The 23,140-nt window shown below is 38.0% G+C and overlaps 1 protein-coding gene across 2 annotated transcripts in view; it reads left to right on the top strand.

Moving 5' to 3' along the window:
• The window catches only part of pcdh10a (protocadherin 10a), a 56,062-nt gene that overhangs the window by 15,493 nt on the left and 17,429 nt on the right, over positions 1 to 23,140 (top strand). Inside the window, exons 4-5 of one of the 2 annotated variants that reach the window (XM_072584077.1) lie at positions 403 to 527; positions 9,355 to 9,513. In XM_072584077.1, the coding sequence (XP_072440178.1) occupies positions 403 to 497 (95 nt within the window). In that variant the 3' untranslated portion in view covers positions 498 to 527; positions 9,355 to 9,513. Of the gene's footprint in view, positions 1 to 402; positions 528 to 9,354; positions 9,655 to 23,140 lie in introns of those variants that run through there. The other variant, XM_072584076.1, reaches the window with a different exon arrangement.

The following is a 23,140-nucleotide window of genomic DNA, read 5'->3' as shown; positions in this document are numbered from 1 at the left end:
TAATCAGCATATCAATACATATTTACAGTAGAACTGCTCATCCTTCCAAAAGATACGGCAATTCCTCTTGTAAGGTTCCACCAACAATGCCATCAGCAGGGACCTTTTAAATTTAAATGTAAAAACAAATTAGAATTGTGCAAACGTCATTGGAAAAAATAATCAGTTTCATTTATAATCTTTTCAATTGTCGTTTTGAAAGTACTTTGACAGTGAACTTCACGACTGACATTTTCTTTTGTATGTCAGTGTTCCATTGTCATGCACATTAAAATTTGACCTTAATGGACATTGATTAGTGAATTCCACTGTGATTTTGACTTGTAAAGTGTTCCCACTAATAAGGTGCCCCCAGTTATTTAAAATGTTCTTTCCATTTTTTCCTGTCTTCTCCCCTTGCAGGCCGTTCACCGAGGTGCATCCTCCTCCAGCTGGGGGAGAGCAGGACGGTCCAGGATTCAGACTTCTCTACGACTGCCGTCAATGCAGCTCTGTGAGCGGCTGGCAGGAGGTGCGATTTGAGCAGGGTGCGTTGGACAATGACACTTCTCTCTCTTTCCCCTCCCTCCATACTCCCTCCCCGGGAATGGAACTTCTTGCTTCCATATAGCACTTCTTCTAGGGGTCTGGTCGGGAACTGATGAAGTTCAACCAACTGAGGCATCTGAATTTGAGTGGTAGGGAGGCCTGGGACTGGAATATGTGTATTTCTGGCTGGGAATGAAGCATCAAACTTTCTGAGCTGCTCACTTGTCCTTGGTGTTTTTAAAGGACGAATCACCCTAATTAAAATGAAAGATTGCTTACCCTTTAGAGTGAAGCCCTCTTAAGGTCAAAATTTAAATGGGAAGAAAATTTCAAAAGGACCTATTAACCTGAGATTGCAGAGTATGTTCTGTTGTGGCAATCCTATTGCCAGCACCTAAAATGAAGCTTTAAAAGAACATTGTCACCTTACAATTTTGCTTTGTCAACATAACAACATCAAACATTATTAATAGTGAGGTGGTGAACTAAGTTGCCAACAATTGTATCTTACTTTTTTTTTTATGTTTATGGTATTACTGTTAACTATCTCATCACTGTCCATTGATTGACCTATACTGTTGTGTTGTATAGACCACAGTTGTCATATGATATCTGTGCTTGTGAGTTTCAACTGGAAGTACCAGAAACTATTGAAGCATGGGAGAAACACTGCTGTTGAGCTTGATCATAACCTCAACTAAGTTCCAAACATAACTCACAATAATGTTAGAGTATTTGGAAGATACAGGCAAACTGGCTATTTATTTTAGTTCAGCTTCCTCAGGCCAACTGTGCCAGTTGAAACTGTGGCTCAGTTTTGTATCAAGCAGCAAATTTAGCAAGTTGGTAAACAGGGACTTTTTTTTTGGTCGTTTAGTCTTCATCCAATTAAGCCAAGTTGGTACTTGGGAATTGAATACTCTGAAATCAAGGTCAATACAGTTAGATGTGAACTAAAAGTTCCACTGTTGCACATTAACAGTACGCTAAAGTGCTGATAATATTTAGATTGTACATCTTGTGAGATCTGCCATTTTGCTGAACGTTTTTGAGTAAGTGTTCCAAGATTTAGCAAGATTTATTATTTGAAATCTTCAATGACAACCAAAACAAACCTTGATTTATCAAGGTGGAAAAAAACCTTTGATAAAGTTAAATAGAAGTTGCAATTAGTTACAGCATGAATATTGAACAATTGAAAACACATCACAGGAATGAATCAACTCCTGTTTTAGTAGCTTTCAAACTTGGACAATTCCTTTGGAGTATTAAAGTAAAATATCAGTGCCATACAATCTCTGTAATTAGAAGCTGTTAACTACAGTATTATAAAATGTTTTTAAAGGATGCTGCAGACATCCATTAGGAGGTAAAACTATGATCATCAAACAATGAATGTACTGAAATCCCTCTTCAATACATTTCTAGAATATAGCCTAATGCTCAAATCTGCAATACTTAAAACAAAATGAAAATGATAGCCAATGCGCACTTTACCATTCATATTTAGCTAAGAAAATCATCATCGACAAAGTGAAAATATTATGTTACAGTGTAGATCCTTCATGGAATGTAAGGATCATATTTTCTGTCATTTACATTGAGTTAGTTTTTGATGGTGAATTTATGTAATTTCTGCAATAATGTATCAAATGGTGAAAGCTATCTATTTTTAAATATAGACAGTTCTAACTTGAGAAGAAGGTCCATTTATTTGGAAGGTTAGTGTATGCAATTCTCTTGGATTGAATTTGTGATAAATGAAAATACTTGATTAAAGACTTCCAATGTAAAGAATTTGAAAGGGATGGGAAACATTCACTTGAATCTATAAAATATGAATGATCTTACCAGTGCACAGTTCCTTTCCTACATAAAATTTTTATGTTTGTATTTACAGTAGAAGTTGGATATATAATCTTTTTATGATGTTTTACAAAGTACTTACAACCCAGAAGATCTCTGTCAGTGATTATGCTCCTTACAAACATATTCCCATCCTTCTTAATTTAACCCCATAGACAAATTATTTTCTTTCTTCCCTAACAGCACAGGAGACTAATCAGCAAGTCAAGTCTGAGCTGGACTTCTGAAGGACCAATTCATCTATTGTAACATCCCTGCCTTTGCTTCATAGTCTGACTCATTTTACTTTTCAAATAATGACCCAGTTCCCTTTTAAAACTCCCAATTGACCCTGTATGCACTACACTTAAAAGCAGCGCATTACATTTAGCCATGTGTTGCATGGAAAACATTTCTCTTGCATCGCCATTGCTTCTTTTTGCCCAATAACTTGAACTTGTGCCTCTGTTTGTCAATCCTTCCCCAGTGGGAACAGTTACCTCCTTTCTACTCTGCCCAGAACCCTTAACATTTGAAATACCTCTGGTACGTCTCTGCTCATCCACCTTTTCTCTAAGGAGAGCTATCTTAACCTCTACAAACTTCCTATGTAACTGAAGTTTCTAATCTCTTTAGCCATTCTTGTGATCTTTTCTGCACCATCATTATGCCTTCCTGTTGTTTCTGAGAAGTGGTGCCCAAAAGTGAAGGAAATATTCCAACTAGTATTCTTTATAGTTTTGACATGATGTCCTTTTTTTCATTCTTTGTGTTCCTATTGGGGAAAGCTGAGAATGTTGTAGGCTTTAATAACCACTTCTACACCTATACTGTCAATGATCTATGTATAAGTACACTCAGGTCCCTCTGTTTATGTGCTCCTTAAGAATGTACTCTTTAGTTTTATATTGTCTCTGCTACTTATCCACCCATTCCACCATTCTGTCTTTTGGAATTCTCCGCCAGTATTATCATGTTTCACAATACTTCAAAGTTTCGTATCATCTCCACATTTTCAAGTTGTGCCCTGACATCAATGTCTAGGTCAGTAATATTTATCAAAAAAAACAGATGTCTCATACAAATCCATGGGAAACTCTGCAATAAACCCCCCCTGCAATTTGAATAACACACATTCATTACTACTGTTCATTTCCTGTTACTCAACTAAGTTTGGTACCCATGTTGCCACCACCCCTTTTATTCATTGAGCTCCAAGCTTGCTTATAAGTCTGTTGTGTGGCAATTTATTAAATGCCTTTTTTTAGTCCATTCATGACACCTCAATAGGATTAACCTTATCAGTCCTCCCTGATAGCTCAACAAAAACTCAAGCAAATTAGTTAACAATTACTTGCTCTTAATAAATCCATGCTGTCTTTTCTCAATTCACTTGCATTTGCTCAACTAACTATTCATTTTGTCCTGCATGATCAGTTCTGAAAGCTTTCCCATCACTGAGGTTAAGGTGATTGATCTGCAGTTGCTGGGTTTATTTTCATGCCCAGCTTTGAACAAATGACATTTGCAAACTCTTCCTGTAATCCCTCTGTGATACAGTATACTCTGTACACAAGGGAAGGATACGATGAATAATGTACTCTGGGAGGACAAGGGGGAATATATACACCGGACAGATTGGGAAACATAGGCTCGATATATGAGGTACACTAGCAGAGGAAGGAAATATAGCAGGTTCATCAGAGGAGGGGAGAGATATTCCAGTTACACTAGGGAAAAGGCATTGATGTAACAGACATACATGGGAGGGGCCATTACAGTGGGGAATGGAAATTTATATATTAGGTACAACAGGGAAAGATATGTAATAGGCAATCTACACTGAGATATGGTGAGTTATAGCAGGTACACCAGAGAGTTTGTGGTAATATACAAGGAATATTTAACTTTGGGTAAAATGTTTCTGTGCTATTCATCTGAACTTGTGGTGATTCAGATTCTAATCACCTCTGAATAAAGTAGTTTCTCGTGAATTCCTCCTTGGATTGACTTGTGAATATCTTACATTTCTGACCCCTTAACAATTAGTATCAAAGACCTCGATCAGGCCTTTTTTCTTTGTACAGAGAAGATCCTGAAGCTGTTCAGTCTTTCCTGATGGGAATAACCTCTTGGTCTGAAATCATTCTTATCATTCCATTTCTTATCCTGTGAAGACTGCAGCACAGTGAAAGTGTATGATTAAAACATGGCTAATTTTCACAGTCAGTTTTCATTAATAATAGATTATATATTTATGGGAATGTGTAGTAAGAGAATAACTGAATTGGGTACTGAATGATGTCCTATATCACCAGCATCTAATCGTGCTCCATCTGGGAAACTACACTTAATCTTTCTTTACTGTGTACAAGTGAAATTAACTGGTATTAATAGTAAATTGCAGAGAGAAAAAATTAATTAGGGTTAGATGTTTTTAGTCTACATTATAGAAAGGATATGGTAAGTGTTGAGTTAGTACAAAATACCCTATAGACGCTAGGCCTCCACAGAAGGAAGTAATTGTAGGATTACATGGTTAAAGATTAAGGATAAAGGTAATTGTTGGCATGCATACTTTTAAGAAAAGAACATGACATTTGATCCTGACGGCATGGCATTAAAGCATTCCAAGCATTTATTCTTGATTTGCTTTCTAATCTCCTGCTGTATACTTTTGTCGAAGACTTTTCTTTGGATCTTGGAAGGAAGACATTTCAGTGAAAAGGATGAAAACAGTAATCTCAATCTAGACCATGTCCACAAGCTACCAATTATTTGAATATAGTTGATATGTTTGCAAACTAATCACTTAGTTCTTCACACAGTCCGAAGCAAAAGAACATTTCATACAAACTTTGTTAGAGATGTTCACCTAATATTCAGCAATTATGCTCACTTCTGTACTGACATGTGGATATACTCTGTAAAGACCCCTTCTGTCTGCCTGATGTTTTAAGAGTATTTCTGCTGCACTTATGAATTGCAATAGTACACGTATGTAACTTGAAGTGTTAATTTAAACCAAGGACTTTGTGTAAAGAAAATAGCAATGATGAAATTAAGAATTTGTCAAATCAAAACAAATTTGTCAAATAAATTTAGGTGTTCCACTATGACTGAGAAGGTGCTGCTTTAAGGTAATGAGCCACTGCTAATTGTCATTTTATATCTTCTGCCCAAGTAGGCTTTGGGAGAATCTTATATTCCCTCATGCCTGGGGTATGTTACATGGCCTAGATTAACCTAATGATAAGGTAGGAGGGGGAAAATGCATATTTAAAGTACACAAGGAAAATTGTGTTCAATACAAAGGGATAAGAATGTATCTTTTCAAACCATCCATAAATATATTCCTCCCATGCAACAAAATTGTTTGACATACCTCATGGATGTTTAACAACAGTCCATCCTGAAGTTTGAGGGTAATCTTGCACTTTATTATCTTTCCTGTCTGTCAAGTCAAACCTGTTAAATTAATAAAGTTTGGTGTTACTTTTAAAGTTTACTGTGCTGTGTTCTGAAAGGTTTATTTCAAAGAAATAAATGCTGAAAAATTTGAAGAAAATTGAAATGGACATCGAAGGTTACAGTCTCTCATAGGAGTACTTCTTGTCTAAAGTCAAAACTCTTGGAGTTGGAACTTTTTTAGTAATTTATATGTAAGAGCATAATTTGATGTATCATTCATTCATATAGATCCAGACTGATCCAAGTTTAATGCATTGTTCTTTTGCATTAGTTGCTCTCACCCATGGTCAGGGTGGGGATATTTCAAAGTACTTAATTGCCTAGAATTATACAAGTGGATGGCTGCATACATACATCCAATATGGTACTAAGCCATACATTGATTTACTATTGGAGCTTCAGACCTTAATGTAAAATGTATTAATCTTCATAATTTAACTTTTATAGCATTTGACAGCATGAGTTAGCTGTTTTGAGCTGAACTAGTTGTGTAGGTGATACAATTTAGGTTAGTAGTCCTGGGTGATGAAGAGTTGAAATATCATGAAAATATATATATGTGAACATTTGGAGAGGACAGGATGGATAGAGTAGAGTAATTATTTATTTATCATTTCTACCATATACAACTGTTTCAGTGAAAACGAGACAGCATTCCTTCAGGACCGAGGGTGATTGTTGAATAAAATATTAATTTCTCATGGAGGTTGAGCACTTCTGTGAGCTAAAGAGGAGCTGCTGGCACCCGTTGAGACAGATTTTGTCATGAACAACAATGTTAGCAAAGGTGAGGAGGAATTGGTCTAGGGGATTGTCCAGTTAGGTCAGTTCCAAGAGAACTTCCAATACCTGGAAGATGATATTCCAATAAGAATTATGATCTTTAAAAATTATGATAAAAAAAATGAAGGGAGACCATACTTATGGTGAAACTTCTTATTAGATACTGAAAATATCCCCGGTTTAATTTGTACTATCTGCTGGTAGCTCACTCAAGTAATTGTTTTTCAGTTATGAATTAGACATTATTTGTAGCCTATTTGACAATCAATTAAGCTCAGTCCTGACTTCACCTAGTCTCAGCAAACACATACGCATAACATAGACACATTTTTCAAGTAGCTGGGTGGTTGAATCATAATTGAAATGGAAGATGTAGTTGTTTGTTCAGCTTTGTAGAGCATGATGCTGAGGTCAGTTGTAGTATTGCTATACTGGTTAAGGTGAACTCATCTGGCAATTGGAGCAGGCATATTTTTAGTTTCTAAGCACAGCTTCTTGTTCTTTTTACCAACTGAGCCACTATAGAACTCAGAAACTGTAAGTAATTTTGATATTTATGTTTTCTTCTTCACACATCTGTGAGACAGCAGGGGATATTTTCCTGAATTTATGATGGAATATAAGTGAAGGTTTTTTACGATCATCAAAATTTGACTTCAAGTCATGTAATCAGTTATTATCTGGTTGAGTATTGTGGCATTTCGGTTAAAATGATCATCGTCCCAATTTTCATTCCAATCTGATAGATTATGACAACTTGGATTGGATATTCCCTGTGCAAAGAGATCAAATCTCATTGATATTGATTGAAAGAGTGCTTCAGCATAATTTTTGTTTGATTAAAAAAATGCCCGTGTGTTCAATTGGAGGAAAGAAAATGCATAATGTTAAAGATCTCAGGCAGAAAACTCAGCATTTTTGAAAAATGTAGAGCTATCATTGCAGGGTTTTTCAAAATTATTGTCACAAATTTATTCTGTAACCCTTGATTTTCTTATCTTCAGGCAGCAAACTTAAATTGTGACAATCGTCTTCATGCCATTATTACCTAGTTGTTCATCTGAATAAAATTTCCTGCATGGTTACTACCAAAAATTTCAGTGTACTGGAGGAATTAAGAGAAAGGAACTTCAACACAGTAACTTTGCATTCCAAATATCCTCTTATTTTTGTTCCACAATTACATAATACCCTTCATATCCACAACATTAAAAAAAGTTCAATTCTGCTTAGTATTAACTCTTTGCCAGTTGAATATTTGAAATAATGTATCCATGAAACAAATTTGGACAATCTGAAAAAAGTTCATCTTGGGTGGGAATTTACAGTGCAAGATAATTGTTCAATTCAGAATCTCATTATTGTTGGTATTATTATACAGTCAAACAAGCATTACATTTCAAGGAAAATTAGTGTAAATTTAGCAATAAATTCAGTTGCCCTGAATTATGAATTAATGTGCTGCTTTATTGAGTATCGTTGAGTAACGCAGAAAACATTGCAAAGTTTGAGGCTACAGAAGATGAAATTTAACTTCGGCATTGGATCAAATCTGGCATTAGAGGAGTGACTGGCTATTTCATACTGCAATAGAATTGGAAATTAGGCAGGGTGTACAACAGGAACCAATCTGCTATGTCAGTTTGGTCTCAGCAAAGAATAAATCCCAGCCTTATCATGTAATAACCTGCTTGAAAATTGCTAAAATTCCTATATTCATTTCACAGAGGGTGCAAAGCTTTAAGATGCAGCTTACCTAAGATCACAGGATTACTTTTGCACTCTTCTGAAAAAAAGAATTTAGTTACCTAAATAGAAGACAGTCTGCCTATCATTTAAAGTGGAATTGTTCTTACAACTGACATTAACTATCCTGGCAAGCAGCATATCTAACATTCTGACCATGCAGAACACAATGCAATAAATCAGTGTCCAAAGTGACTTTAGAATCTGTTGCACACCATATCTTGTAACAGATAACTTAATGAGGCATTTTTACTGGTGCATGACATAGTTCTGAGAGTGTGGTGCTGGAAAAGCAAGCAGATCAGGCAGCATCTGTGGAGCAGGAGAGTCTACGTTTCGGGTAAAAGCCCTTCATCAAATTGTGTTAATGTGCAATCCTTATCTGTAATTAGAACTATATCATTGTCTGTATTGTAAGTAGTGCCTGCAGCATAGTCACTCTGGATATGATAGTTGTCATTCTTTATATATAATATGAAAAGGAGTGTAAAAGCATTCTTTCATCAGCATGACAAGTGAGTAGGACACAAACTTGATCTTTCTATTTGTCTGCATTAACATTTCCTTTAAAAAGTGTATGTTTAATTTCACAGTAGGTAAATCTATAAGTGCTATTGTCCAGAGAGAAGGCTCATTTGAATTTTAATGTGTCCTTGGCACTTCCTGTCTCAGAGTAGCGCTGAATTTGGAAGATCTTTGTTCATTATTTCATGGGGTGAAAGCTGGAGGATAAATCACTCTGTGGTCAATTGATGTTTGGTGTTTATCTCAGTGTACAGAACAGAATTAAAGTAAAATTGTGAAAATTTGTACTGAAGGAGTTTCGTGGGTGGGAGCAAATATATTGGAGACTCCAGTGAAATATTGATACATAACCAACGACCTCTTAGAACTTTCTTTCCAAATATTGAAGTGGCATCCTGCAGTCCTCAGTAGAAGGTTAATGTCCCTAATACTGTTTGTTTTGACTTACATTTGTAGGAGCTGACCTCTTTTCCAATTGCACAGAAGAGTGTAAAGCACTGGGACACTCAGATCGTTGTTGGATGCCCACATTTGTACCCACAGATGGCCGTCAAGGACCTGATTACCGCAGCAATCTGCATGTTCCTGGCATGGACTCTGTGCCTGACACCGAGGTCTATGAAGCTCCAGAGCAGACAGGAGAGAAATCCTTCTCTACATTTGGAAAAGAAAAGTCACATCCATCTAATTTAGAAAAGAAAGAATATGATGCACTTCTGCCCAACACACGTGCGCCTTACAAGCCGCCATATTTAAGTGAGTATTTATCAAATCAAAATATTTTTGATTATGAACTTTTCTTGTGCTTTGAATGAAATCATTTCCTTTTGTGAAATTGAAGTCAGATTAATAATTTTATATACATCTGTAGAGTAACCTGGCTGTGAAAATTCTATTATTTTCAACAGGCTGACTTGTTTTAGTGAAGTGTAATATGGGGTTAATTATGAAACTGAACCAGATACTTGAATCCACCTGGATTTCAATAGTTGAGTTGATGCCAAATTGTTAAATGTATTGAAAGTTGAAATAGACATTTCCATGCACTTGACTCAACTCTGGATCGATTTAAAGCATACACAAGAGATACAAAGGTTCTTTGGGCACTTCTCAAATCAGATTTGATGTAACATTGGAATTGTCCTCTGTGTTGTCAAATCTAAATAAACTGTGACTCTCTTCTCCAGAGAAGTTGTCATAGCTATGTCTTAGAATCAGGCTAAGTCACTGCTTTGGAGTTGTATTGCGACTTTACTGATTTTTTTTCATGTTTTGTCTTTGTTTATGCTGGTCAGGAAGAGATCAATGCAAGGACATAAGATATTTTCTCACCTGTTTCATGTAGCTTGTGTTCATCTGTATTTAATGGCTTTTAAGAATGAACAATTCCACTTTAAAGTGGAAATATTCAAGCTATTTGTATTTATCATGAATTTTACAAGCTTTCCATGAATAGGTTGTTTATTATTGTTGTTTTACAGTCTCACATAGAACTTGTTCCACTGCAATGAAACTGGCAGTACTAAGTTATGCTGCTAGTGTCACACTGTTCCGTAATCAGTTTCAGACAGTACATTGTAAGTGCACACTTGAGTAATCTGTTGATTGTTGTCGAAATTACGTTGAAATAGTTAAGTTTAACTCAGAGCTGAGGGTCCTCTGCGATTTTTGTCAATGTGAGAAATTGAAATTTGGACTTGGGGATCTCTCTGTTTGTAAAGGCACTATGTAACTGAACTGTATGAACAAGTAATGTCCCAGATTTAGTTTCTGGTCTGTCCAGATAGAGATGATCTCTCTCGAGTAGTCAGTGAGGTACAATGAGGTATCGCACCCTTAAGAGAAATAAATCAGGGCTTTCACAGCAAATCATTTTCGAGCAATTTCTGGCAGAGAAATGCTTATGTAGTTTGGACTACCCTGAGTTGGTACATTCCATGATCAAATCACCATATTACCTCTGAGGGGCCAGACAGGAATAATGAAAACTTAGGCAAGTTATCACAAGGTATCCACACAACCATTCTAATCAAGAAATCAATGCCAGCAGGAAATGGGAAGGAGAAATAATCTGAATTGAAAAAGACAGAACTGCAAGACAGGTCGATGGACCAATAGGGAACAGTTTTCCCATTAAAAGATGAAAGTTCACTTTATAATGCTTGCAACTATCAAGTGAAGTTGAAGTGAAGTTAAAGTTGTATGAACTTTTCACATGGAGATGATTTTGTGCTCATGTTAGCTGTGCTTAGTTGATAGTCTTCTGAATCAAAATGTTATGACTTCAAATTCCACTCCAAGACTTAATTGCAAAGGTAATAATGGCACTCAAATCCAGTACTGTTGGAATACTGCACTGTCTGAGGTGCTGCCTTTCTGATGCGATGTTAAACAGAAACAGTGGTAACACTTTTCGGAGCTTTATATTGAAAACCAACAAGGAAGTCATCCCTGCATCTTGTTCAATATTTAGCTCTCAATGTGCAGCTCAAAAAAAATCCTTGTCATGTTGGTGTTTGTGGGGCCTTGTGTACAAATTGGCAATCATACATTGCACTAATAACTCTTTGAAAGTACTTAGTTGACTGTAAAGCACTTTGAAATTTCCTGTGGGTATGAATGGCATTACATAATTGTTAGTTTTTCTAGTTTTCAGATCTATGTTTATGCCAAGTTTAGCTTCAGTTATATTGCATATTTTCTGTTGCAGGAGAGCCCAACCCATTAATGCCTTTTAATGTTGCACATCATCCTTCATAATTGTACTTTGAAAAAGGAAGGAGTTAGAATTTCATCTTAACTGCTCCTGCTTTAGAGTCTTGTGTCCCATGAGCATGTATAATGACGAGTAAAGAAAAAAGTCAAATTTGAATTTATTCCATTGGTAGAGCTTAGACAATGAAGCATCACCTTCAATAAAATCATTGCTCTATTTTGATGGAATTAGATTGTCAATTTGTATTATTTGGTCAGCAAACAAAACAGGGCATGCCACAGTTTTTCCCAGTAATAGTACTGCTTATAGACAATTTACATGCTTGCCATTTGCTGTTTTGAAAAAAGTGTATTTGCTCTACTATCTTCCTAATTAGCATATAATGTGCATTTTAAATGTGTGTATGCAGTGTTAAAAATGTTGAAGGGTGACATGTGATTTTAATTTTGAAAATCTCCAGTTTACTTCTGCCCTGTCTCCATTGCTGCATCATATATGTTTGCACTTCCCTATGCATTCAGCTCCTTCTTTACTAATGAGCCTTCAATTTGGCATTCCTCTTAGACCTGTGAGATCTCTGATTTTGCAAATGTTTTCTTCTACGGAGTTAATTGCATTAAACTGGCTGTTGTGTTGAAGTGTCTCGAAATTGTACATATTGCAAAGCATTTCCACAATATATATTTAACAATTCCATTTTAAATTAATTTTGAGTCTAACACCGACTGTACCTCAATGCTGAGTCTTGTTTCTATCATATAGGGCTTTTTAAATTCGGTAATACAGTTGCTAGTCATTTGTTAAATCCATTTATCACCGGCACCTCACGGTAACTAGGTTCAGAAGTGCAACTGTTTTTGTCCTTATCTAAGCCTCCATACTAAAGAGGCTAGTATTTATCTGTTATTATAAGGGAGAAAAAAATACCATTGTCATGGTCCAAAAATATAAATGATTGCCCTAAAGTGAAAAAATACAAAAACTTTTACAAGTGCAAATTGTATTTATATGGCATTTTTAATCTAGTAAATCATTCTAAGGCAGTATATACAGTGTTATCAAATAAAATATGACATTGAGCCATATAAAGAAATGCTGGGTCAGATGACCAAATGCTTAGTTAAAAAGTTAGGTTTTAAGAACTGTCCTAAATTAGGCAAGAAGGCTACAGAAGTGAGGCGAGGAAGTGCCAGAGCTGAGGGTCAAGGTAGTTCAATGTGTCACCATCAGTGATGAAGTAATAAATATCCAAGGATGGTGATAAACTTGAGGAACACAGGTAACTCACAAGTCCCCAGGGTCAGATGGATCTATCCCAGATTGCTGTGAGAGGCATGGAAAGAAATAGCTGGGGCATTAGCAGATATCTTCACATCCTCTTTGGCCACAGGTGAGGTCCCAGAGGACTGGAGATTAGCCAATGTTGTTCCCTTGTAAAAGAAAGAAAGCAGGGATAATGCAATGAATTATTGGCCCATGAGCCTGACGTCTGTGGTAGGGAAACTCTTGGAGAAGATACTAAGGAACAAGACTTATGCACATTTGTAAGAAAATTGACTAGTTAGTAACAGGCAGCATGGTTTTGTACAGGGAAAGTCATGTCTCAGCAACTTGATTGAATTTTTTGAAGATGTGATAACGATAATTGGTGAGGGAAGGGCTGTGGATGCAGTTTATATATATTTTAGTAAGGCATTTGATAAAGTCCCACATGGCAGATTGGTACAAAGATGAAAATCACATGGAATTCGGGGTGGACTGGGTAGGTGCCTACAAAATTGTCTAGGTCATAGAAGACAGAGGGTAGCGGTGGAAGGGTGTTTTTCAGAATGGAGACTGGTAACTAGTAGTGTTCCACAGGGATCAATCTTAGCTCTTCTGTTATTTGTAGTATATCTAAATGATCTGGAGGAAAATGTGGGTGGTCTGATTAGTAAACTTGCAGATGACATGAAGATTGGTGGAGTTGCTGATAGTGTCATAGATTGTGAAAGGATACAACAGGATATAGATAGGTTGGCGACTTGGACACAGAAATGGCAGTTGGAGTTTAATCCAGACAAATGTGAGATGGTGCATTTTGGAGAGTCAAATTAAGTTGTGAATTATATTGTAAATGGCAGAATCCTTCAGAACATTAACATACAGAAGGATCTGGGCATGCAGATCCACAGTTCCCTAAAAGTGGCAACACAGGTGGCCAAGGTGATTAAGGAGGCATACGACATGCTTCCCTTCATCGGTCAGGGGATAGAGTACAAGAGTTGGAAAATTATGTTGCAGCTACATAAAACCCTTGTTATGGAGTATTGTGTGCAGTTTAGTACACTACCAGAAGGATGTGGAAGCTTTGGCGAGAGTGCAGAGAAGGTTCACCAGGATGTTTCCTGGTCTTGAGAGCATTGGCTATGCAGAAAGCTTAAAATGACCAGGATTGTTTTCACTAGAAAGATGGCAGCTGAGAGGGCGCCTGATAGAGGTCTACAAAATTATGACAAGCATTGATAGAGTGGATAGTCAGAGGCTTTTGTCCCAGGGTTGAAGTTTCAATTACAAGAGGGTGCAGGTTCAAGGTGAGAGGGGGAATATTTAAGGGAGATGTGTAAGGGAAGTTTTTCACACAGGAACGTGGAACACATTGCTAGAAGAGTTGGAGGAAACAGACACATTGGCAACATTTATGAGGCATCTAGATGGTTACAAGACAAGGGAGGGAATAAAGGGATACGGACCGAATGAAGGGAAATGGTTTGTTTCTTCAGTTTTGTTAGGGCATGATGATCAGCACAGACTTGGAGGGCTGAAGGGCCTGTTCCTGTGCTGTACTTCTTTTTTGTTGTTTTGTTTGGGGTAGGAGAAGATTAAAAGATAAGGAGGGGTGAGGCCATGAACATACTTGAAAACAAGACTGCAAGTTTTGAAATCAAGTAATTGCTTCACTGGGATTCAGTATAGATTGACAAGACGTGATTGAGTTAGGCTTAGGTGAACCCTATTTAGGGTGATTTAAGATGTGAGCATCACAGTCTAGCATTAATCTTCTATGTATATTGAACAAAGAACCAGTTTCAATCAAAATGCTTATTGTTGAAACATGTGTATTAATTAAAATTTGCGTATATTGGAGAAATGATTGCGCAATACAATAGTCATTGGTCTTTTCTTCCTGGCATCCAAAACTAGAGGGCATAGGTATAAGGGACAGGGGGAATATTTAAATAGGGATTTAAGGGACAATGTTTTCACATAGAGGGTGGTGCATGTATGGAATGAGAGAAAATGGTGGAGACTGATACAATTACAACATTTAAAAGGCATGTGGATGAGTATATGAACAGGAAGGGTTTCGAGGAATATCGGCTAAATGCTGGAAAATGGGACTCGATTAATTCAGGTTATGTGAATTGAACTGAAGGGTCTGTTTTCATGCTGTATATCTCTATGACTCAATGATCTATTTGGTTTGCAACTGAAATGAGAGTGATAAGATGAACGTTTCTTATGTTTGCTGCCTCTTTGTTTCTGTTTCATTTGGGTATTATGTCCACACACAAAAAAACCCCTAATCTGGAACCAATTTAGCAGCCACTTTCATAGAAGCCTCCTACAGGATGTTTGTTGTGGGTAACTAAAATAAAAACGCTGGCATCTCTCTGAGATTAAAGTTGAGAGACACTATTAAGGCAGGTAAAGCCTATCCTGCATTGCTTCTGATTGTGCCATCCCTGCCCTGAAGCGTATTGAAACTATTCAAGTGAAATGGAAAGTAGTCCTTTTCTCAGAATTGGTATCTTTCACAGAGTTCAAACTGAATTTAACATTGCACTTTCAGTACCACATCTAATGTACAAATATGGAAGAACAAAAAAAAGCAGAAGGGTGGTATAATGAAAATGGATAAATTTAATAAACGTTGATGTTAAAACTTTAGATATTAGCAATAGCTGAAGATATATTGACTACATATTATAGTTGATGACATGCACATATCTAGGAATGTAGACAGTAGTATTGTATTGTTAATTTCACTTATGGGAAAGGAAAGTTGACTTCTTCGGTCACTATTAAACTGGATGTGCAACTTCCTCACTGATAATAGAGCATTTGCGCATGACTACCACAGGATCTTTTTCCATTCTTAATTCTGATCAATTACCTGGGGAAATGATATCAAATGCGACAGACATTTTGCTGATGACACCACCCTTCACAGAGTCATTAATTTGCCATCAGTAAACAAGAGGAGATTGAACAATTGTAGGCAGATATCGGGGAAAAAAAGCTGAACAGTGGCTGACAAATAGTCTGTTATCGTCAGTGAGGAGAAAACTAAATCGATGAATGTGTTAAGAATTATATCCTCTGTAAAGTGCCAAGTGTTCTTCGATTACAGGCATCTGGATCTGCAATGTGGGTAATTAAGTCTGAATAAAATGGAGCAGATGAAGATGTTAAGCTGATTGCAGAATTAAAATTTCCAAGCAAATGGGATACTTGTAAAAACACCAGGATCGTGCAGTTTTGAAACCAGTGTTTGAATAGATTAATTGCCATAGTAAGGTAGTGATAGAGTATTTTACATCTGTCAATATGAAAATAAAATGCGTTCTTTGTTCTTGAGCACCAACTGCACCGAAGCCATTAAATTCAATAGATCAGAAGACTTATCCCAACTCCTTATCAATGTTTTTATCTTTAAAAAATATGGAATATATATGTGGGCTGCAGTCATATATTCATGATTACAAAAATCACTTGTGCTTAAGCCTGAGACATATTTATTTGAGAAACACAGCAAATAAAATATAGCTTTCCCAATCAATTCAAACCAAACTTTACTCATTGTTTTAAGCAACATTCAATATTGCCAAAAAAGACAGATTTTATCAAAGCTTTTAATCTTGCACTCATCAGGTCAATTTGCAAGAAACAAGAGAACAACATTTTCAATACTGTATGAGAAGAATATTCTGGTTATCTGATTGGTAGAGGTGTTGTCATGGAGAATGCATCAGTGAGAAGATAACTAACAGTTAACTGCCAGTTTTGTTTAAATTTAAAACAGGCTGATTGATTCTAATTTGTCATGGCATTGCTCTGAGGAATGAACCATGGAATAGCTATCACTAGGAACAGGTGTAGTGTGTGTACATGTATTTTTCTGTCTGCAAAGTGCAGGTCCCTGTATCCCAATATATGTAGATTATAATATGCACAAGTGTACCACAATAATGTGAACTCAACTGACAATCTTAAATTAGCTGACAGCAAAATTGTGAATGCAGTCAGGGTTAATTGAAAAAAATGTCATCCAATAGTAGGATCATACCTAATGTTGAATAATATGTTTAGAATTCTGCCTGGTTAGATATAGTTAGTATGTTGCCTGGTTGCAAGCTGCCAATAGGACATGCCATCAGATACAAACTGGCCAACTTTGGGATATATGATCTACATACCTAGCATCACACTGGCACTGAAATTCATTTGTGTGATAGGCCCTATCATGTTTTGACTTGACAGCAACAACCTGTTAATGGAGAACATCATTTGTACATTTACTATGCTGTAGCAGCGTGAGACAACTAGCTTTCCCTGCAGCTCAAATCTTTCAGACACTTTCACCCTACAGATTAATCTGATGTAGATTGGGCAAATTTTAGAGCCAAAGGTGATTAGGTCTTCGGCCCTTCCTTGAGTTTGTAAGGCATTTGTCAGTAGGAGTGTAGGAAGACAGAAACAGATGTCAGCCATTCAGCCTCTTAAGTCTGTTCTGCCCATCACTTAGACAAGGTTGATTAAACACCTAGCTCCACTTTTGTCTTTTTGTACAAAATCCCTTGATAGCCTTGCCTAATAAAAAAAAAGTGTCAATCTTAGCATCCACAGCCATTTCATGGTAAGTATTCCATATATGCATCGCATGTGCTGTGAAACCATCTTTCTGACTTCACTGCTAAATGGCCAGCTCTAATTTTAAGGTGCACAAATGAATAATGTGGTTTCAGTGACATTCTGATGCCAGAGATGTAGGTCAAACACTCTGAACAACTGACAGACTGCATCAAAGAACATTTAACTATCTGTAATACATTGCATGCTGACTATGCATGCCTATAAAACACAAAGTTATGGCTGAATTGTCCTTTTTTCTGGCAGAGTTTTCTCAGATGACATAGCACCCAGTCTGACATAATCAGTGACAATTTTGCTCAGACAACCATTCACTCTTCACCTTGCAGGTTTTGCAACCAGCCTCTTTAGCAGCTATTTAGTGGAATCATATGACAGGCGAATGTGAGGACTGCAGATGCTGGTGATCAGAGTCAAGCTTAGAGTGGTGCTGGAAAAGCACAGCAGGTCAGGAAGCATCCAAAGAGCAGGAAAATCAATGTTTTGGGCAAAAGCCCTTCATCAGGAATCATATGGGAGGCATGGCAGAAGTACCCGATGCTTTGAACCTATAATGCATCATAGCTAAACACAACATCACTGTACCTCAGATGCTGCAAACCGGTAGCTTCCCTTCATACTGTGATCCTGAACTGTTATCCCCAAGAAAATAGCTGAGAAAGGCAAGTTATCTCTCAGTTTGCTGGATTTGGAAGTGCTGGTGAACCGTAATAGAAAGGAAGGCACTGCTTCTTAGTTGGGTAGTATTGTGGCTCACTAGTTACCACTGCTGCCCCACATCTCCAGGGACTTGGGTTTGATTCCAGCCTTGGGTGACTGTGGGGAGTTTGCGTATTCTTCCCGTGTCTGTATGTGTTCTTTTGGGTGCAGGGTAGGTGGATTTGCCATGCTAAATTGCCCATAGTGTCCAGGGATGTGCAGTCTTGGTGAATTAACCATGTGAAATGCAGAATTACAGGAATGGGGTGGGGGAGGTGCCTGGATGATCTGACCCTCAGAGGATTGGTGTGAACTTGATGGGCCAAATTGCTTGCTTCCACATTGTAGAGATTCAATGATTCTATGATATCCTGGTGACTGGCAAAGGAGGCTACACCACTAAAGGATGGCATGGTGGCACAGTGGTTAGCATTGCTGCCTCACAGCGCCAGAGACCCGTGTTCAATTCCCGCCTCAGGCGACTGACTGTGTGGAGTTTGCACATTCTCCCCATGTCTGTGTGGGTTTCCTCTGGTTTCCTCCCACAGTCCAAAAATGTTCAGGTTAGGTGAATTGGCCATGCTTAATTGCCCATAGTGTTAGGTGAAGGGATAAATGCAGGGGAATGGGTCTGGGTGGGTGGCGGGTCGGTGTGGACTTGTTGGGCCGAAGGGCCTATTTCCACGCTGTAAATAATCTAATCTAGACTGAGCCAGTCTGTAATGAGATGGTGGACCTGGTTAGTGCAATGTTTTGAGTGAAATGCAATACACAGTAGTGAAAGAAGAGGATGAATGATCTCCTGCACTCTGTAAATATAACTTCAATCATCTTTTCTCTACTACCTCATCCTCACAGGATCACCATTCACTTTAAATTTGTCACAGAACATGCCTCTCACAGAAGCTCATGGACGACAACTCTAGTTAGTGTATGTGTTGTGAAAACAAAAACACTTACATCCAACTCATCCTCCCAAACAAACGACCGTCTTGATCTCTGTGTTCCTACTCAACTACTGGGAACTAGAATACGTTATCATCTCTCCTGATCAACATTAATTACTCTTCCATCCACTGTCATCATGCTCAGTCCCTCTGTTTGTCCCGTTGCAGGAAAACTGGCTCACCTGCCAAGTTGAGGTCTCCATAGCACCCTGACTCATCTACCTTGAATCCCTGGACTGCTTGTTTTTGTCCTGTTAACACTTTGTGTACCAATCCAAGGACACAAATCCCCAGACTCTGGCAGGCCCAAATACCTGACTGGCTATGGAAAGGTTCTGAATTGAAATGGGATGAGTCCCTTGATGACCAGTTCCCCTTGACCTCACTGAGCACTGGTCCACTTTGACTTTTACACATGACATTTGGTTGAAGCGCACGCAGCACATTTTCTGTATTAGCTGCTGTTGGTGCGGCATTATCATAACACAGTGCCAGATGAATGTCCACCCCTTTGACCATTCAGTGCTCAGTGACAACTTGCCACCTCTTCTTATGCATTAAAAGGTAATTCAAACCACAGAGGCTGGCAGTCTCCAAGTGAGCACTTAGAACTGAAGCTTAGAGCCATAAGATATATTGCATGAGGTGTGTGTGTATGTGTGTGTGTGTGTGTGTGTGTGTGTGTGTGTGCATGTGCGTGTGAGAATAATGTCTATGGAGCATGCAGGGATGTTGTGATGTAAACAGAATCAAGTTGCTGATGGCAGATCATTGCTCTGGCTTTAATGTCAAGATTTGGTGCTGCCTAGTTTATCATGGAACGAATAGAGAATTCGAAGCTGCATATAAATTAGATGAGTTAGGCTAATAATGAAGTGCAATTGCATGAATTAGAGTAGTCATGCTCTCTAGGAAGATTCTGAACTCACTCTTTAAATCTTATAGGAAAAAATAGGAAGTCTTTCCTCAATGTCATGATTCTAACGTTTTTGCTTAAACTGTGTTTTCTTACATTTCTCACCATTGCCTACACTGATCAAGAGAGTGGAAAATTTCAACCATAATGTCGAACATTAGTTGTTATTCTGCTATTGGATAACATTTTCTCACTAATCCAGACTGCACGAACAGTTACACCAGAAACCAATTCAAGATTATGAGCCACACTTGCAGAGTGATTTATTTGAACTTACTCAAAGCATATTTATTCACACAAAATAAATATCCTGTTGTTTTTAGACAGAAATTCAAAATTGTCCAGATATTGCACCTTTACATATGAAGAAAAGGATCATGGAGGGTTATGTTCCATGTCTACTTCATTAGCCCAAACATTTAGAGTTGCCTTACCTGGTTTGAATTTACTCACTTATTTAAGACAGTTAACACTGCTTGTGCATGTCCATGTCGATTATAGTCCAACCAGTCAGCACTCACCTCTCATACCATATGACTTATTGGTTCCTGTCTAAATTGTTTTTCTTGTGTTTCAGTTCTGTTGAGTGTTTTCACATCTGTTTCCAGAAGTGATTTTGCTTGGAGAAATTGGACATAGCACAGTCGGTTGCAAATTTGTTGATTAGTAATACAGCAAATACTTATTAGAGGTGTGGAAATAAGGAAATAAAAGAGTGTTTTCCAACCACAGCTTCCATCCTTAAAGTGGCTATAGGTAAAAGTAAATATATTTTCATCAGGATCCCTTTTTGTTCCTAAATAATTATGATTCCTCCGACTTTCCTCTCTCCCTTCTCCCTCTTCTTCTTTCCTTCAGGTCAGTGGAGTAAGGCTTTAATATTGGTAAATTATATAATTATTCACTTTGGCAACCAAATGCTAGCATGAAGAACTCCAGTGACAGAAATAACATAGCTTAAGTCAAGATTGTTTTGCTTAATGCCAATAAACACAACAAAGTGCAGTAATGTAAAACTTTCAAATTCCATGCCTTTCGTTTCTGAGCAAGGGCGAGTTCAGTCTTCGATATCTTTGTGCACTGGATATAATCCTCCTAGGGGTTAAGTTGAGACTTACAGTCAGAGTCAATGAGATGTAGAGCATGAAAACAGACCCTTTCGTCCAACTCGTCCATGACAATAAGATAACCTAAAGTAATCTAGTCCCATTTTCCAGCACTAGGCCCACATCCCTCTTATCCCTTCCTATTCATACAAACATCCAGGTACGTTTTAAATGTTGTAATTATACCGGCCTTCTCCACTTCATCTGGCAACTCATTCCATACACACACCACCCTCTGCGCAAAAAAGTTGCCCCTTCGGTCCCTTTCAAATTTTCCCCTCTCACCCAAAACCCTCTAGTTCTGTACTCTCCCAAACCATGGTAAAGACTTTGTCTATTTACCCTATCCATGCCCTTCATGATGTTATAGACTTCTATAAAGTTACCCCTCAGCCTCCAACCTCCCCAGGGAAGACAGACTATTCAGCTTCTCCCTGTAGCTCAAACCCCATCAAACCTGGCAACATCATTGTAGATATTTTCTGAGCCCTTTCATATTTCACAACATCATTCTGATTGGTGGGAGACCAGAATTGCACACAATATTCCAAAAGTTGCCTAACCAATCTCCTGTACAGCTGCAACATGACCTCACAACTCTGATACCCAATGTTCTGACCAGCAAAGCAAAGCATACCAAATGCCTTCTTCACTATCCTATCGAGGTGTGACTTCACTTTGAAGGAACTATGAACCTGCACTCCAAGTTCTCTATGTTCAGCAATACTCCCCAGGACCTTACCATTAAATGCATAAGTGCTGCCCTGATTGCCTTTCCAAAATGCACCATTTCACATTTATCTAAATTAAACTCCATCTGCCACTCCTCAGTCCATTGGCCCATATGATCAAGATCCAGTTGTACTCTGAGGTAATCTTCTTCGCTGTCCACCACACCTCTGCAAACTTACTAACTATAACTCTGATATTCACATCCAAATCAGTTATACAAATGATAAAAAAGCAGTGGACCCAGCACTGATCCTTGTGGCAAACCACTGCTCGTAGGCCTCCTTTATGAAAGGCAGCACTCCGCCACCACCCCCTGTCTTCTATCTTTGAGACAGTTCTGTAACCATCTGGCTAGTTCTCCCTGTATTCTATTTGAACCTGGCTAACCAGTCTAGCATGAGGAACCTTGTCGAACGCCTTACTCAAGTCCCTATAGATCATGTTCACCACTCTGCCGTCATCAATCTTCTTTGTTACTTCTTCAAAAAGCTCAATCAAGTTAGGGAGCCATGATTTCCCACACACAAAGTCATACTGACTATCCCTAATCAGTTCTTGCCTTTCCAAAGGCATGTAAATCATGTCCCTCACAATTTCCTCCAACAACCTGCCCATCACTGATGTCAGTCTGACCAGCTATAGTTCGCTGGTTTTTCCTTCCCACGTTTCTTAAATAGTAGCACCACATTACCCAAATTCAGGTCTTGCGGCACCTCACCTGTGACTATCGATGATGCAAATATCTCAGCAAGGGACCCAGCAATCGCTTCCCTAGCTTCACACAGAGTTCTAGAGTACACCTGATCAGGTCAAGGGGATTTATCCATTTTTATGTGTTTTAAGATGTCCGGCACCTCCTCCTCTGTAATGTGGACATTTTTCAAGATGCCATCATCTATTTCCCCAAATTCTTTACCTTCCATACCTTTCTCCACAGTAAACAGTGATGCAACATACTCGTTTAGTATCTCCCCCATCACCTGTGGTTCCACATATAGGCTGCCTTGCTGATCTTTGAGGGGCCCTATTCTCTCCCTCGTTATTCTTTTGTCCTTAATGTATTTATAAAATCCCATTGGATTCTCATTAACCTTATTTGCCAAAGCTATCTCATGTCCCCTTTTTGCCCTCCTGACTTCCCCCTTAAGTATACTACTACTGTCTTTATACTCTCCAAAGGGTTCACTCGATCTCTGCTGTCTATACCTGATGT

This window comes from Chiloscyllium punctatum, chromosome 14, assembly GCF_047496795.1.
Source record: "Chiloscyllium punctatum isolate Juve2018m chromosome 14, sChiPun1.3, whole genome shotgun sequence".
In the NCBI taxonomy this organism is placed as follows: domain Eukaryota; kingdom Metazoa; phylum Chordata; class Chondrichthyes; order Orectolobiformes; family Hemiscylliidae; genus Chiloscyllium; species Chiloscyllium punctatum.
This window is presented reverse-complemented; position numbering and strand designations above follow the sequence as displayed.